The sequence below is a fragment of the Caretta caretta genome, chromosome 27 (genome assembly GCF_965140235.1).
Source record: "Caretta caretta isolate rCarCar2 chromosome 27, rCarCar1.hap1, whole genome shotgun sequence".
Classification (NCBI taxonomy): Eukaryota; Metazoa; Chordata; order Testudines; family Cheloniidae; genus Caretta; species Caretta caretta.
Genome location: NC_134232.1, coordinates 755,906 through 768,727, shown reverse-complemented (window position 1 = coordinate 768,727; position 12,822 = coordinate 755,906). Strand labels below are relative to the sequence as shown.

The 12,822-nt window shown below is 58.9% G+C and overlaps 1 protein-coding gene across 2 annotated transcripts in view; it reads left to right on the top strand.

Annotated features, from left to right (window-relative positions):
* Positions 1–12,822, top strand: part of ITGA2B (integrin subunit alpha 2b) — a 63,435-nt gene that overhangs the window by 26,613 nt on the left and 24,000 nt on the right. The window contains exons 18-24 of one of the 2 annotated variants that reach the window (XM_048829684.2): positions 286–411; positions 1,159–1,226; positions 1,535–1,682; positions 2,201–2,293; positions 2,676–2,755; positions 3,270–3,350; positions 3,676–3,781. In XM_048829684.2, the coding sequence (XP_048685641.2) occupies positions 286–411; positions 1,159–1,226; positions 1,535–1,682; positions 2,201–2,293; positions 2,676–2,755; positions 3,270–3,350; positions 3,676–3,781 (702 nt within the window). Of the gene's footprint in view, positions 1–285; positions 412–1,158; positions 1,227–1,534; positions 1,683–2,200; positions 2,294–2,675; positions 2,756–3,220; positions 3,351–3,675; positions 3,782–12,822 lie in introns of both variants that reach the window. The other variant, XM_075123551.1, reaches the window with a different exon arrangement.

Sequence of the window (12,822 nt, the reverse complement as noted above, 5' to 3'; positions counted from 1 at the left end):
CTTCGCTCCAGCTGGGTGGGGTGACGCTCCCTATGTCGGTCTGCTCCGAGCGCCTGCTCCCCCCAGGCACCCCGCAGCCCCCAGGGGAAACCGAGGAACGTGTAGCGGGGCCAGCAGTGTTACCAAAGATTCCGCTTCGGTCGCGTCTCTGTCCTGCCGGGCTCAGGCTAGACCCGGGCAGCCGCCAGTCGGTCCGAGCGGGAGGGGTTCACAGTGCGCCCGGGCTGAGGCCTGCGGGGAGGGGGGGTCACCTGCCTCATCACTCTCCTCTCCCCTCCACCCCAGGACGAGGCTGATTTCAAGGACAAGCTGAGCCCCATCGTGGTGAGCCTGACGCTGATCCTGGCAGCTGGGCCGGGCACCGAGGAGCTGGGGCTGGTGCTCCGCGGGCAGACGGTGGTGCAGGAGCAGGTGTGCCAGCCCATCGCCCCCTCAGCCCCGACCCACAGCCCCTGCCAGCCCATCGCCCCCTCGGCCCCGACCCACAGCCCCTGCCCCATCGCCAGCCCAGCGCCCCCTCAGCCCCGACCCACAGCCCCTGCCAGCCCAGCCCTGGGCTCCCCATCGCCAGCCCATCGCCCCCTCAGCCCCGACCCACAGCCCCTGCCCCATCGCCAGCCCAGCGCCCCCTCAGCCCCGACCCACAGCCCCTGCCAGCCCAGCCCTGGACTCCCCATCGCCAGCCCAGCGCCCCCTCAGCCCCGACCCTCAGCCCCTGCCAGCCCAGCCCTGGGCTCCCCATCGCCAGCCCAGCGCCCCCTCAGCCCCGACCCTCAGCCCCTGCCAGCCCAGCCCTGGGCTCCCCATCGCCAGCCCAGCGCCCCCTCAGCCCCGACCCACAGCCCCTGCCAGCCCAGCCCTGGACTCCCCATCGCCAGCCCAGCGCCCCCTCAGCCCCGACCCTCAGCCCCTGCCAGCCCAGCCCTGGGCTCCCCATCGCCAGCCCAGCGCCCCCTCAGCCCTGACCCGCGGCCCCCTGCTATCCCAGTCCTAGACTTTCCCCCAGCTCTGCTGGTGCCCCTCAGTCCAGCCCTGACCTCAGCCTTTCCTCCCCCGCTGGGTTGTCTGGGGCAGAGCAGTGCCATGGCTGGTGCCCCATGGCGTCACTGGCTGTGAGGCTGAAGAGCTGCTCTTGCTTTGTGTTTTGCTTGGCCCCAGACGCGCATTGTGCTGGACTGCGGCGAGGACAACGTCTGCATCCCAGAGCTGCGGCTTGCCGCTCACACGTAAGTGCCTCTCGTGTTGAAGCCAGGTCCACCCTCAGGCCACTGGGCTGGGGGTCAGGAAGGAATTTCCTTCCCTGGCGTGCTGCAGCATTTGGTGCATGGGGGGTTCGGCTGGCACTGGCCGCTGGTGCTGGCAGGCCACGGGACCGATGGACCGAGCTGACCTGCCGATCCCTGGGGCTCGCAAGGGCTCGTTCCCCATTGGCCACGGTCCACTTTCGCACAGCTTCCACTGGCCGACACGCAGCGTAGGCGGCTCCTATTGGCCAAGCCCTGGATTCCTCAGGCTCCTCCCCTCTGTCTCTCAGGCCCGTGGCCCAGCTGTTCATCGGGGACGAGAACGTGGTTCACATCCTGGCCGACGCCACCAACGTGGGCGAAGGTGCCTTCGAGGCCGAGCTGCGGCTGCAGCTGCCACGTGACGCCCACTATCAGAAAGCCACCAGCGACGTCCAGGTGTGGGCAGGGCTGGGCAGGCTCCCACAGGGCACTGCCATGCTGGCACCTTTCCCCCGCTGCAGGGAATCCCTGGGTAAAGGGATCCAGTGCAGCGATGACTTCCCCAGGGGTCCCCTCACCCAGGGGGCACCTCCCCCAGCAGGTGGAAGGGGGCCACCCCAGAGCTCTCCGTGGGGCCCCAGGTGACACCCCACTGCAGTTGCATTCACAGTCCCGCTGTGGTTTCCATCACTCTGCCATTGCATCGTCTGCCCTGTGCCGTCAACTGGGGTTTGAACCGTGAACCACCAGCCTTGCCCTCTGTGATGGGGTCACTCCCCTAGCTGGCTGCAGTGAGAGGTTGTTATCCTGCAGTGAATGCTGCACTCACTTTGGTCCCAAGCGGGCCTGGGATGGGGAGCTCCCACGTGGGGGTGTCCGGGCCCCATCCAGGCCCACCCCACCGTGAACATCCTCAGCCTCCTGCCCCCAGCTGTTCCTTGCTGTAACCCCCTGCCGCTGTCCCCCGGCTGTAGGGGCTGGAGAAGCTGATCTGTAACCCCAAGAAGGAGAATGAGACGCGTGTGGTGATCTGCGAGCTGGGGAACCCCATGAAGAGTGGCACCAAGGTAGGGGCGTTTCCTCCCCCCGCAGGCGCCAGCCATCACTGCCGCCTCTGGGCTGCCCTTCCTTGGAAGATGGGCCTCTGGCCGGACACGCCCTTGCCCACCAACTCCTGGGCACCTTGCTCTGTCCCTCGGCGATGGAGGTACCCGAGCATGGTGGTGCCCGGAGCTGCGATCCCCCCCCGGCTCAGCCTGCCCCACTCCAGCACAAAGTTGCCTCCCCAGGTGCCCCCCACGGACTGTCTGTACTCCTGGCGTGCCCATCACCGTGGCCTCTGAGCACCCCGGAGCTAAGAAGGGGCTTTGCCTGTGCCCCCCACCCGCGGCCGAGGAGCCCTGCCCGCACCCTCTGGCCAGGCAGACACCAGTTACCCTCTCCCCGCAGATCGCTGTGGACATGGTGCTCAGCGTCAGTAACCTGGAGGATGCCAGCGACACCATCGACTTCCAGCTGCAGCTGCGGAGGTGATGGAGGCCCCCCCCCCCCACAGCAGCCTGGCGAGTGCCCGGCTCCCTGAGCCACCCCCAGGCCGTGCTGGCTGGCCTGGGACACTCCTTTCACCCCACCCATCGGTCACTCTGGGGCAGAGCCCAGGCAGGGGCCCCAGCTCCCGCCCCACTGCCAGCCTGCCCTGGGCTCTGAGTGGGGCAAAGCTCAGCCCAGAGCAGCGGGGAAGGCTCCCAGGGCTGGCCCTGTCTTTGGATCTCAAAGCGCTTTGGGAACGTTACTGAATTAGCCCTCCTGGGAGCTCGCAGCCCCGGGTTGCCCAGGAGTGGAAGCAGGAATAGGACCCAGAAGTCCTGGGGCCCAGTTCCCTGCTCTAGCCACTAGCCCCAGTTCCCTCCCAGGCCAGGAATAGGACCCAGGAGTTCCCGTCCCCTACTGTAGCCCCTCGCTCCGGTCGCCTCTGCCCGGCTCTGTCCCAGCAGGGCCCCGTCGGATGCTGCGGCTGACCTGGCTTTTCCCCTGTGGCCGCAGCAAGAACAGCCACAGCCCCGACAGCAACGTGGAGCAGGTGCAGATCCCCATCAAGGCCGCCGCGCTGCTGGACCTGCGAGGGTGAGGGCACCGCGGGCCCGGGGGACGGGCAGAGCAGGACCCGCTGCCCTGGGGGAGCAGATCTGGGATCCAGAGCGGGGTGGGGTTGGGCGGTGGCGGTGGCGGAGACACCATTCAGTGCTACCTGGTGCCCTCCGACGGCACCTCCGGCAGGGCTGGGGTTAGCGCCACGTGGCCTCCCCCTGTGGAGCGCAGCAGCCCCGCTCGGGGAGCCCTGCCGAGCCTGGGGCCAGCCGGAGCCTGCAGCCGACCCTGGGGTGGGTGGGAGCCAGGGCCTAGCGCTCGAAAGTGGGAGCCCTCAGCCTGCCCGCCTTGGCTCCCGCAGGAATTCGCTGCCAGCCACCGTGGTGCTGCCAGTGGCGGGCTGGGAACAGGTGGAGGGCAGCCGCCGGCTGGAGGAACACGGGCCCAGGGTGGAGCATGTCTATCAGGTATGGCCCCGCAGCGTGGGGGGACACAGGGCTGGGGGCGGGCTGGGCCTCCTTCCCCCACCCGGAGCTGGGTAATGGGCCCCCTAGTCCTGCCCCCCGCCTGGAACCGGGCAGTGGGCCCCCCAGTCCTGCCCCCCTCCCAGTGGCCCATGCCAGATGTTTCACAGCTAGGCCCCCCGCCATGGCCCAGGTTGAATTCTGCCCCACCCCAGCTGGTGCCTGGTGTCACCCAGGAGCACCCCGGGGTGGAGAGCCCTGTGCACGGCTCCTCTGGCTGGGAGGCTCTCCGAGCGCCCGTCCTGGGGGGATGCATGGGCTGGGGGGCAGCGGGGCTTGGCTGTGGTTGGTACAGGGAGCCTGGGAGGCTCGTGCGTGGCCCGGGGGAGAGCTGACTTCAAGGCTGGGCCTGTGCGTAGGCAGAGCAGGGCCCTGGCACCCCTGTACCCCACTGCGCCAGCTCAGAATGGGGCTGATCAAAAGGGGTCAGCATGGCTCCTGGAGACCACGTGTCAGCCTCCTGCACACACCCCCCCACACACGCTGGTACACACAGCCCCGGGCACCCACCCTGCACACGCGCTGGTACACCCGCACCTGGGCACGCCCCTGCACACGCACTGGTACACCCATACCTGGGCACGCCCCTGCACATACATTGTTACACCCGCACCTGGGCACCCACCCTGCACACACACTGGTACACCCGCACCTGGGCACGCCCCTGCACACACGCTGGTACACACAGCCCCGGGCACCCACCCTGCACACACGCTGGTACACACACCCCCGGGCACCCACCCTGCACACGCGCTGGTACACACACACCGGGCACCCACCCTGCACACACGCACTGGTACACCCGCACCTCCCCGCACACACACTGGTACACCCGCACCTGGGCATGCCCCTGCACACGCACTGGTACACACACACCGGGCACCCACCCTGCACACACGCTGGTACACCCACACCTGGGCACCCCCTCCTCACACGCGCTGGTACACCCGCACCTGCCCCGGTACACCCACACCTGCCCCGGTACACCCACACCCATACACGCTGGTACACAAACACGTGTACACCCGCACACGTGCATGCACCTGCACTGGTATGTACACACGCAGGTACACCCACACCCACACGGGCTGGTACACGTATGCACACGCGCTCTGTTCCATACTGCCCTCGCATGCTCCATTCGGCATTGCCGGTGCTGGGGAGGTGGCCCGGGCGCACCCCCTATCTCTGGTTGTCTCGTTGCGAGCCGCCCTCCCCCCCACCCATATGTGTCCCCCCCCAGCACTTTATTTACTGCATCACGTCCCAGCCTCATCAGGCTTTTCCCAAGCGTCAGCGTCCCCCTAGGCTCAGGTGAGGGGGGGAAGGAGGAGTCACCTCGCTGGGACCCTGGGCTTCCAGACCCCCCTGCCTCCTCCCAGTTAACAGCCCCCAGCTGATGAGCTGGCTCCCCTTGCCAACGGGTTAATCACCCAACCCTGCACCCTTCTCTTAGATATATCTATGTCATGTTGCCTCTATATAAATCCATGGAACGCCCACACCTGGAACACTATGTGCAGATGTGGTCGCCCCATCTTGAAAAAAAATATTGGAATTGGAAAAGGTTCAGAAAAGGGCAGTGGAAATGCTGAGCGTCTGGAACAGCTTCTGTTGGAGGAGAGATTAATAAGCCTGGGACTTTTCAGCTTGGAAAGGAGATGACTGAGGGGGGATATGGTAGAGGTCTATCAACTCATGACTGGTGTGGAGAAAGTGAATAAGAAAGTGTTATTTACTCCTTCTCAAAACACAAGAACGAGGGGTCACCCAATGAAAGGAATCGGCAGCAGGTTTAAAACGAACCGAAGAACATTTCTTCACACAACGCACAGTCAGTCTGTGGATCTCTTTGCTAGAGGATGTTGTGAAGGCCAAGACTATAACAGGGTTCAAAAAAGAACGAGGTCAGTTCCTAGAGGACAGGCCCACCAGTGGCTATTAGCCAGGATGGGCAGGGATGTACCCCATGCTCCGGGTATCCCTAACCTCTGACTGCCAGAAGCTGGGCCTGGATGAGGGGGGCTGGCTCACTCTATGGTGGCCTGTTCTGTTCATTCCCTCTGAAGTATCTGGCACCGGCCACAGTCAGAGACATGGACTGGGCTAGACGGACAAAGGCTCCGAGCCAGTGGGGCTGTTCTTCCGTCCTCATAGCAAAAAATCAACCTGCACAGCTGCGAGTCTCAGTTAAGTGACTCAGGCTTGTGCTAAGGGGCTAAAGCTGGCATCAGAGAGACATTACCCCCCTTGCTGGGTCCCCAGCCCAGGCTCCAGCTCCAGCCCCAGCCCCAGGGGCCAGGCTGCTACATTGTGTTACCAGCACACATTAGGGCATCCCACCTTTCCCCAGTTCATAGGGCTCCAGGCAAAAAGCAGCTACCCTTACCCAACTCATAGGGCTCAGGGTGTAACTAACCCGGTCAATTTAAGTACCCACACCCTTTCCCAATACGTAGGGTGTATCCTACTTCTGCAGGCGTGTAGGACCTTTTACCAGTGACCGAGCCTTACACGGTAATATCCTGATCCTCTATTTATTAACACTTACCAAGCAGAATGCTCATTAAGCCTACAACGCCCTACTCACCAGTCCTGATCATGCAGGCAGACTTTCCCTGTTGGCCAGGCAAGGTTGATCTTGTCTGGGTCCTAGTTGCTGCACATCACGGTCGTGCAGAGGATTCTTAACAGCTCTGATCTTAGGCTGAGTCTTGGGGGTGAGTTATTCTTCTTCCAAGCTTTTCCTTCTTATTCTTCTCTTCCCAGCTGGTCTCATTCTTGGACCCCAGTTTATATAGTGAAACTTGAGCCCTGTTTAGCTACACCCATGCTACAAGAAGGATGTGGAAAAATTGGAAAGAGTCCAGCAGAGGGCAACAAAAATGATTAGGGGTCTGGAGCACATGACTTATGAGGAGAGGCTGAGGGGACTGGGATTATTTATTTATGACGAGATAACTGGCTCTGTGGATGAGGGGAAAGCAGTGGACGTGTTGTTCCTTGACTTTAGCAAAGCTTTTGACACAGTCTCCCACAGTATACCTGAAAGCAAGTTAAAGAAGTATGGGCTGGATGAATGGACCTTAAGGTGGTGTCACGGAGTTCCTGGGCGATGCTCTGGAACTGCTCCCCATGAAGTCAGTCAGGACTCTGGGGTAGTCGCCTTTCTGTGAGCAGCCTGTCTTCAGGACACACAGCTCACACAGCTTCCACCTTCCTGGGTCTGACCTCGGAGCATTCAGCATCCTCTGCCTCTCCGTGCGCTTCCCACAGCGAGTCCGCTCAGGCGGTGCTCCTGGGGAAGCCAGAGGGTCCTGCACCCCAACTTCGCAGTCAGACGTGACTCTCAGCCAGCCAGTAAAACAGAAGGTTTATTAGACGACAGGAACATGGTCTAAAACAGAGCTTGCAGGTGCAGAGAACGGGACCCCTCAGCTGGGTCCATTCTGGGGGGCAGTGAGCCAGACAACCACGTCTGCACTTCACTCCATGTCCCAGCCAGCCCCAAACTGAAAAACCCTCCAGCCCCTCCTCCTCTGGGCTTTGTTCCTTTCCCGGGCCAGTAGGTCACCTGATTCCTTTGTTCTCCAACCCTTCAGCTCTCACCTTGCAGGGGGGGAAGGGCCCAGACCATCAGTTGCCAGGAAACAGGGTGTCGGCCATTCTCTGTGTCCAGACTCCTGCACACACCTGCCCTCTAGGGCACTGCAATGATCATACACCCTTACCCCACCACCTAGATACTTAAGAACTGCCTAGGGGAAACTGAGGCACCCCCACACTATTCAGAGGAAACATTAAGAACAGTCCCACTTCGTCACATCTCTCCCCCCTTCGAGATCGAACTGAGCGGGGTCACTTTAGCCGGTGACCTGGGGAAGTTCGAAGCCACCAACGTTCCCATGGATGCCCCAGCATCTCTCCCATTCCTTGGTAGGAGTTACACCAGGCCCTTCCAGTTTCACGCCCTCCCTTAGATCAGGGGTGGTCGATAGCACTCGCAGGCCGCATGTGGGAAGGTTTATGCAGCCCATGCCCTTTGGCCACCCCAAGAATGTCTCCCCATTGACCATCACCTTCTACTCCCACTGGAGGTCCGGGGGGCCTGGCCCCAGGAAACTCCACACAGACATATAGGTTGGGGTCAGGAGTGGGAGCCTGTCCACATCCCCAACCACCTGGCTGACGGAGTCTATGGCCTTGGGACCCAGCAAGGGAGCTAGACACCGGGGCTTTTCCGCAGGGTCCCCTTGGTTCAAATCGCCAGCCTGCTCAAAGGCAGTGAGGTGGGCATCCACACCCCCCCCCTCCTTAACCAGGGGCAGCAATTTAGTCTCGAGGTTCCCTGCGGAACTGGCCCCCCGGGATCTATCCCCACTCACCCCGGGGAGGTCCCCTAGGCCTCTCCGCCCCACCACCGCCAGTTCATGCTGCTGCTGCTTCTGCAGCTCTTTCTCGGGCTCTCGCTGTCTCCCACGGTCCTCTTGCTCTCTCAGACTCAGCTGCAATCCCGTCCGTCTTGATCCCCCGATGGGGAACCCGATCATGAAGACCCTCGTCTGGTCGGGGACAGGAGTCTTGGCGATGCCTGGCTCCCGCTTCAGCTGCTCCCAGATCCTGCTATAGCCCCAGTTGGGGTCAGGAATCTGTTCCTTAGAGCGGTCATCCTCCTCCAGCTGCACGATTAACTCTGCTTTGGTGAACTTTCCAATGCTCAACCCTCTCTTTCTGCACAGGGTTACAATGTCCTTCTTAAGGAGACGGTGACAGGCCATCACTCCGCTCCTCTCAAGTTGTTGTGGACTCACAGGCCCGTGTGTTCTCAGCTCCCCACGGTTTCCAGGGAGAACCCCTAGTGTGCCAGCCCTTCTCAAGGTCACCACCTCTTTGCCAGGGTCGAGCTGCAGACTCCTCCGCCCCTGAGACTGCTCACTGCAGTCCCCAGGGGGACCCCATTACTGCACAGTACTTCTCGCTGGTCACACACTCCCAGGGGTTAACCGCCCCCCGAAACCGCTCCTCTCTGAGCCTTCAGCAGGCCTGGTCCTCGGCAATCCCCCTTCGTGTTACTGCTCCCCAGTCACTTACTGCAGGAAGCGCCATCCACGGGGTGCAGTAGATCCCACAGCTGCCACCAGTTGTCACGGAGTTCCTGGGCGATGCTCTGGAACTGCTCCCCATGAAGTCAGTCAGGACTCTGGGGTAGTCGCCTTTCTGTGAGCAGCCTGTCTTCAGGACACACAGCTCACACAGCTTCCACCTTCCTGGGTCTGACCTCGGAGCATTCAGCATCCTCTGCCTCTCCGTGCGCTTCCCACAGCGAGTCCGCTCAGGCGGTGCTCCTGGGGAAGCCAGAGGGTCCTGCACCCCAACTTCGCAGTCAGACGTGACTCTCAGCCAGCCAGTAAAACAGAAGGTTTATTAGACGACAGGAACATGGTCTAAAACAGAGCTTGCAGGTGCAGAGAACGGGACCCCTCAGCTGGGTCCATTCTGGGGGGCAGTGAGCCAGACAACCACGTCTGCACTTCACTCCATGTCCCAGCCAGCCCCAAACTGAAAAACCCTCCAGCCCCTCCTCCTCTGGGCTTTGTTCCTTTCCCGGGCCAGTAGGTCACCTGATTCCTTTGTTCTCCAACCCTTCAGCTCTCACCTTGCAGGGGGGGAAGGGCCCAGGCCATCAGTTGCCAGGAAACAGGGTGTCGGCCATTCTCTGTGTCCAGACTCCTGCACACACATGCCCTCTAGGGCACTGCAATGATCATACACCCTTACCCCACCACCTAGATACTTAAGAACTGCCTAGGGGAAACTGAGGCACCCCCACACTATTCAGAGGAAACATTAAGAACAGTCCCACTTCGTCACAGGTGGATAGAAAGCTGGCTAGATCGTCGGGCTCAATGGGTAGTGATCAATGGCTCCATGTCTAGTTGGCAGCTGGTATCTAGTGGAGTGCCCCAAGGGTCGGTCCTCAGGCCGGTTTTGTTCAATATCTTCATAAATGATCTGGAGGATGGTGTGGATTGCACCCTCAGCAAGTTTGCAGATGACACTAAACTGGGAGGAGTGGTAGATACGCTGGAGGGTAGGGATAGGATACAGAGGGACCTAGACAAATTAGAGGATTGGGCCAAAAGAAATCTGATGAGGTTCAACAAGGACAAGTGCAGAGTCCTGCACTTAGGACGGAAGAATCCCATGCACTGCTACGGACTAGGGACCGAGCAGCTAGGCAGCAGTTCTGCAGAAAAGGACCTAGGGGTGACAGTGGACGAGAAGCTGGATATGAGTCAACAGTGTGCCCTTGTTGCCAAGAAGGCCAATGGCATTTTGGGATGTATAAGTAGGAGCATTGCCAGCAGATCGAGGGACGTGATCGTTCCCCTCTATTCGACATTGGTGAGGTCTCATCTGGAGTACTGTGTCCAGTTTTGGGCCCCACACTACAAGAAGGATGTGAAAAAATTGGAAAGCGTCCAGCGAAGGGCAACAAAAATTATTAGGGGTCTGGAACACATGACTTATGAGGAGAGGCTGAGGGAACTGGGATTGTTTAGTCTGCAGAAGAGAAGAATGAGGGGGGATTTGATAGCTGCTTTCAACTACCTGAAAGGGGGTTCCAAAGAGGATGGATCTAGACTGTTATAAGTGGTGGCAGATGACAGAACGAGGAGTAATGGTCTCAAGTTACAGTGGGGGAGGTTTAGGTTGGATATTAGGAAAAACTTTTTCACTAGGAGGGTGGTGAAACACTGGAATGTGTTACCTAGGGAATCTCCTTCCTTAGAAGTTTTTAAGGTCAGGCTTGACAAAGCCATGGCTGGGGTGATTTAGTCGGGGATCGGTCCTGCTTTGAGCAGGGGGTTGGACTAGAACCTCCTGAGGTCCCTTCTGTGACGCAGCAGGGAGGGGGGAGTGTTGACCTGGGAATGTGCCCTGGGGATGGGAGACCTGAGAGCCTGTCACCTGAGCCAGGAGGGGGAGGGGGAGGTAACACCTCTGCCGTTTTAGCCTTTTTGATCAGATTTCTCCCTGGTATGCTGTTGCGCTGGTCTTGTCCACAGTGTTCCCTGGGCCTTCCCATTTCATACCCAAAGAATGAGCTTGTTCTGCACATTTCAGATACAGCACCTGGTCTCCAACCTCCTACTCAACCGGACTTTTTACCCAGCCTGGCCTTTTATCCACCTTTTTTACATTAAGGCCCAATTGTTCTGCTCTTTTCTTGTGGGTTTCTGTTAGCACCTCTCAAAGGGACCGGATCCACTGGTCATTTAGCACTTTGGGTTGCCACCCATCTGGAATATCTACATCTAGCCACCATTGTTGGGGTGGTCTCATGTCCCTTCCTGTCATTGCTACAAAGGAGTATAACCGTGACTTGCTGCGACTGACCTTAGGGCCATTAGAATCAGAGGCAGTTTTTTATCCCAATTTTTTTCATTTTCTTTTACCATTTTTCTTAAAGCCTCCTTTAGAGTGCGGTGAGTTCCTTCCACTTGTCCTGAGGATTGGGGGTGGCCCGCAATATGGAACCTTTGCTTAATGCCTAATAATTTACATATTTTCTGCCTGGTTTCCCCAGTGGAGTGTGGCCCTTGGACTGAATCGATTTCTTTGGGCAGCCCCCACCGGCTAAACACCACATTAAACAATTGCCGGGGTATAGTCAAAGCTGGGTTAGTCTTTGCTGGGATGGCCTGTATCCATTTTGTAAAGGGATCTACAATCACCAGTCAATACTTGTTGTTTCTTGGGGTAACCGGTAGAGGTCCAATGTAGCCTATCCGTAACCGGCCCCATAGACCCTCAATCCTTCGGTGAGCAATGGGACCCTTTTGTACCTGTGGATCTTCTTTGACCGTAGTACATTGCAAACAACGATTATTACCATCGCTTTATATCTTCCTTTAGGGTGGGTGACCACCCTGTGGATTTGACCTTTTCCAAAGTTTTGTTTACCCCAAAATGCCCTTCCTCATGCACGTATTGAATCAATTCAGTCCTAACTTTCTTAGGCACTAGCCACCTTTTAGGCTGTTTCCCAAGGTCTGAGTCATGCCCCATGACCCACACTGCCCCTTGTGGGTCTTTTTGTACATGCCATTTTCCTCTGATTGTTTCTTGCTTCAGTAATTGTTTAATTTCTTCATCCCCTTCTTGCAGAGTTTGCAAATCCAATCTCTGGACTTTTCACCTGTTTTCATGTTCTGGTTACTACACGGATTACCTCCTCTTCCCCTTGTTTGGCTAACACATCTGCCCTGTTATTCCAAAGTCCTTCCTCTCTCCCTGGTCTCTGATGGGCTTTCACACGTGTTACATAAGTATCCAGCCTTCTACCCTTTCTTAAAGCCGCCAGTTGCTCCCACTACTGTGCATGAGCTCCTGGCTTTCCATCTCCCGGGCACATACCCCTCCCGGCCCAGATGGGCAGCCGCCCCACTGTGGCTCTGCACACCCAGTCCGAAGAGGTAAATATTGCCAGGGGGGCTTCCTGATCCTCCCCCTGGAACCCCTTCAGTACCGCCTCCACTTCTGCAGCTTGTGTGTCGTTACTGGAGCCTTTTGTTCCTGGTTGGTATTTACCGTCACAGCTCCACATCCGGTCTTAGCTCTCTCAGCACGAAAATAGCTCGACCCAGCCATGACCCAGATTTGTGCATTTTTCTCCTCAGCTTTCTTTAGGGTGAGTCCTGATTTCACTGGCCCCTCCACCTTGTTATACTCTGGCAGGGGACACTCATGCTCTTGTCCTTGAACTACAAGGCCACATGGTGCAGGGGACAGCACCTTTCCCCTTTCTACAGTTATCCCTCGATTTACAAGGGCCAGCGTCCTTTGTGCCAACCTAGGATTAGATACCTGCCCTTCCTGGTATTACGTATTTCAATGGGGAATGTATTGTTTGTACTATGACTTTGGATCCTCCAATTATATATTCCCAATGCTGCAAGGCCCACACTAAGGCCAAGCTT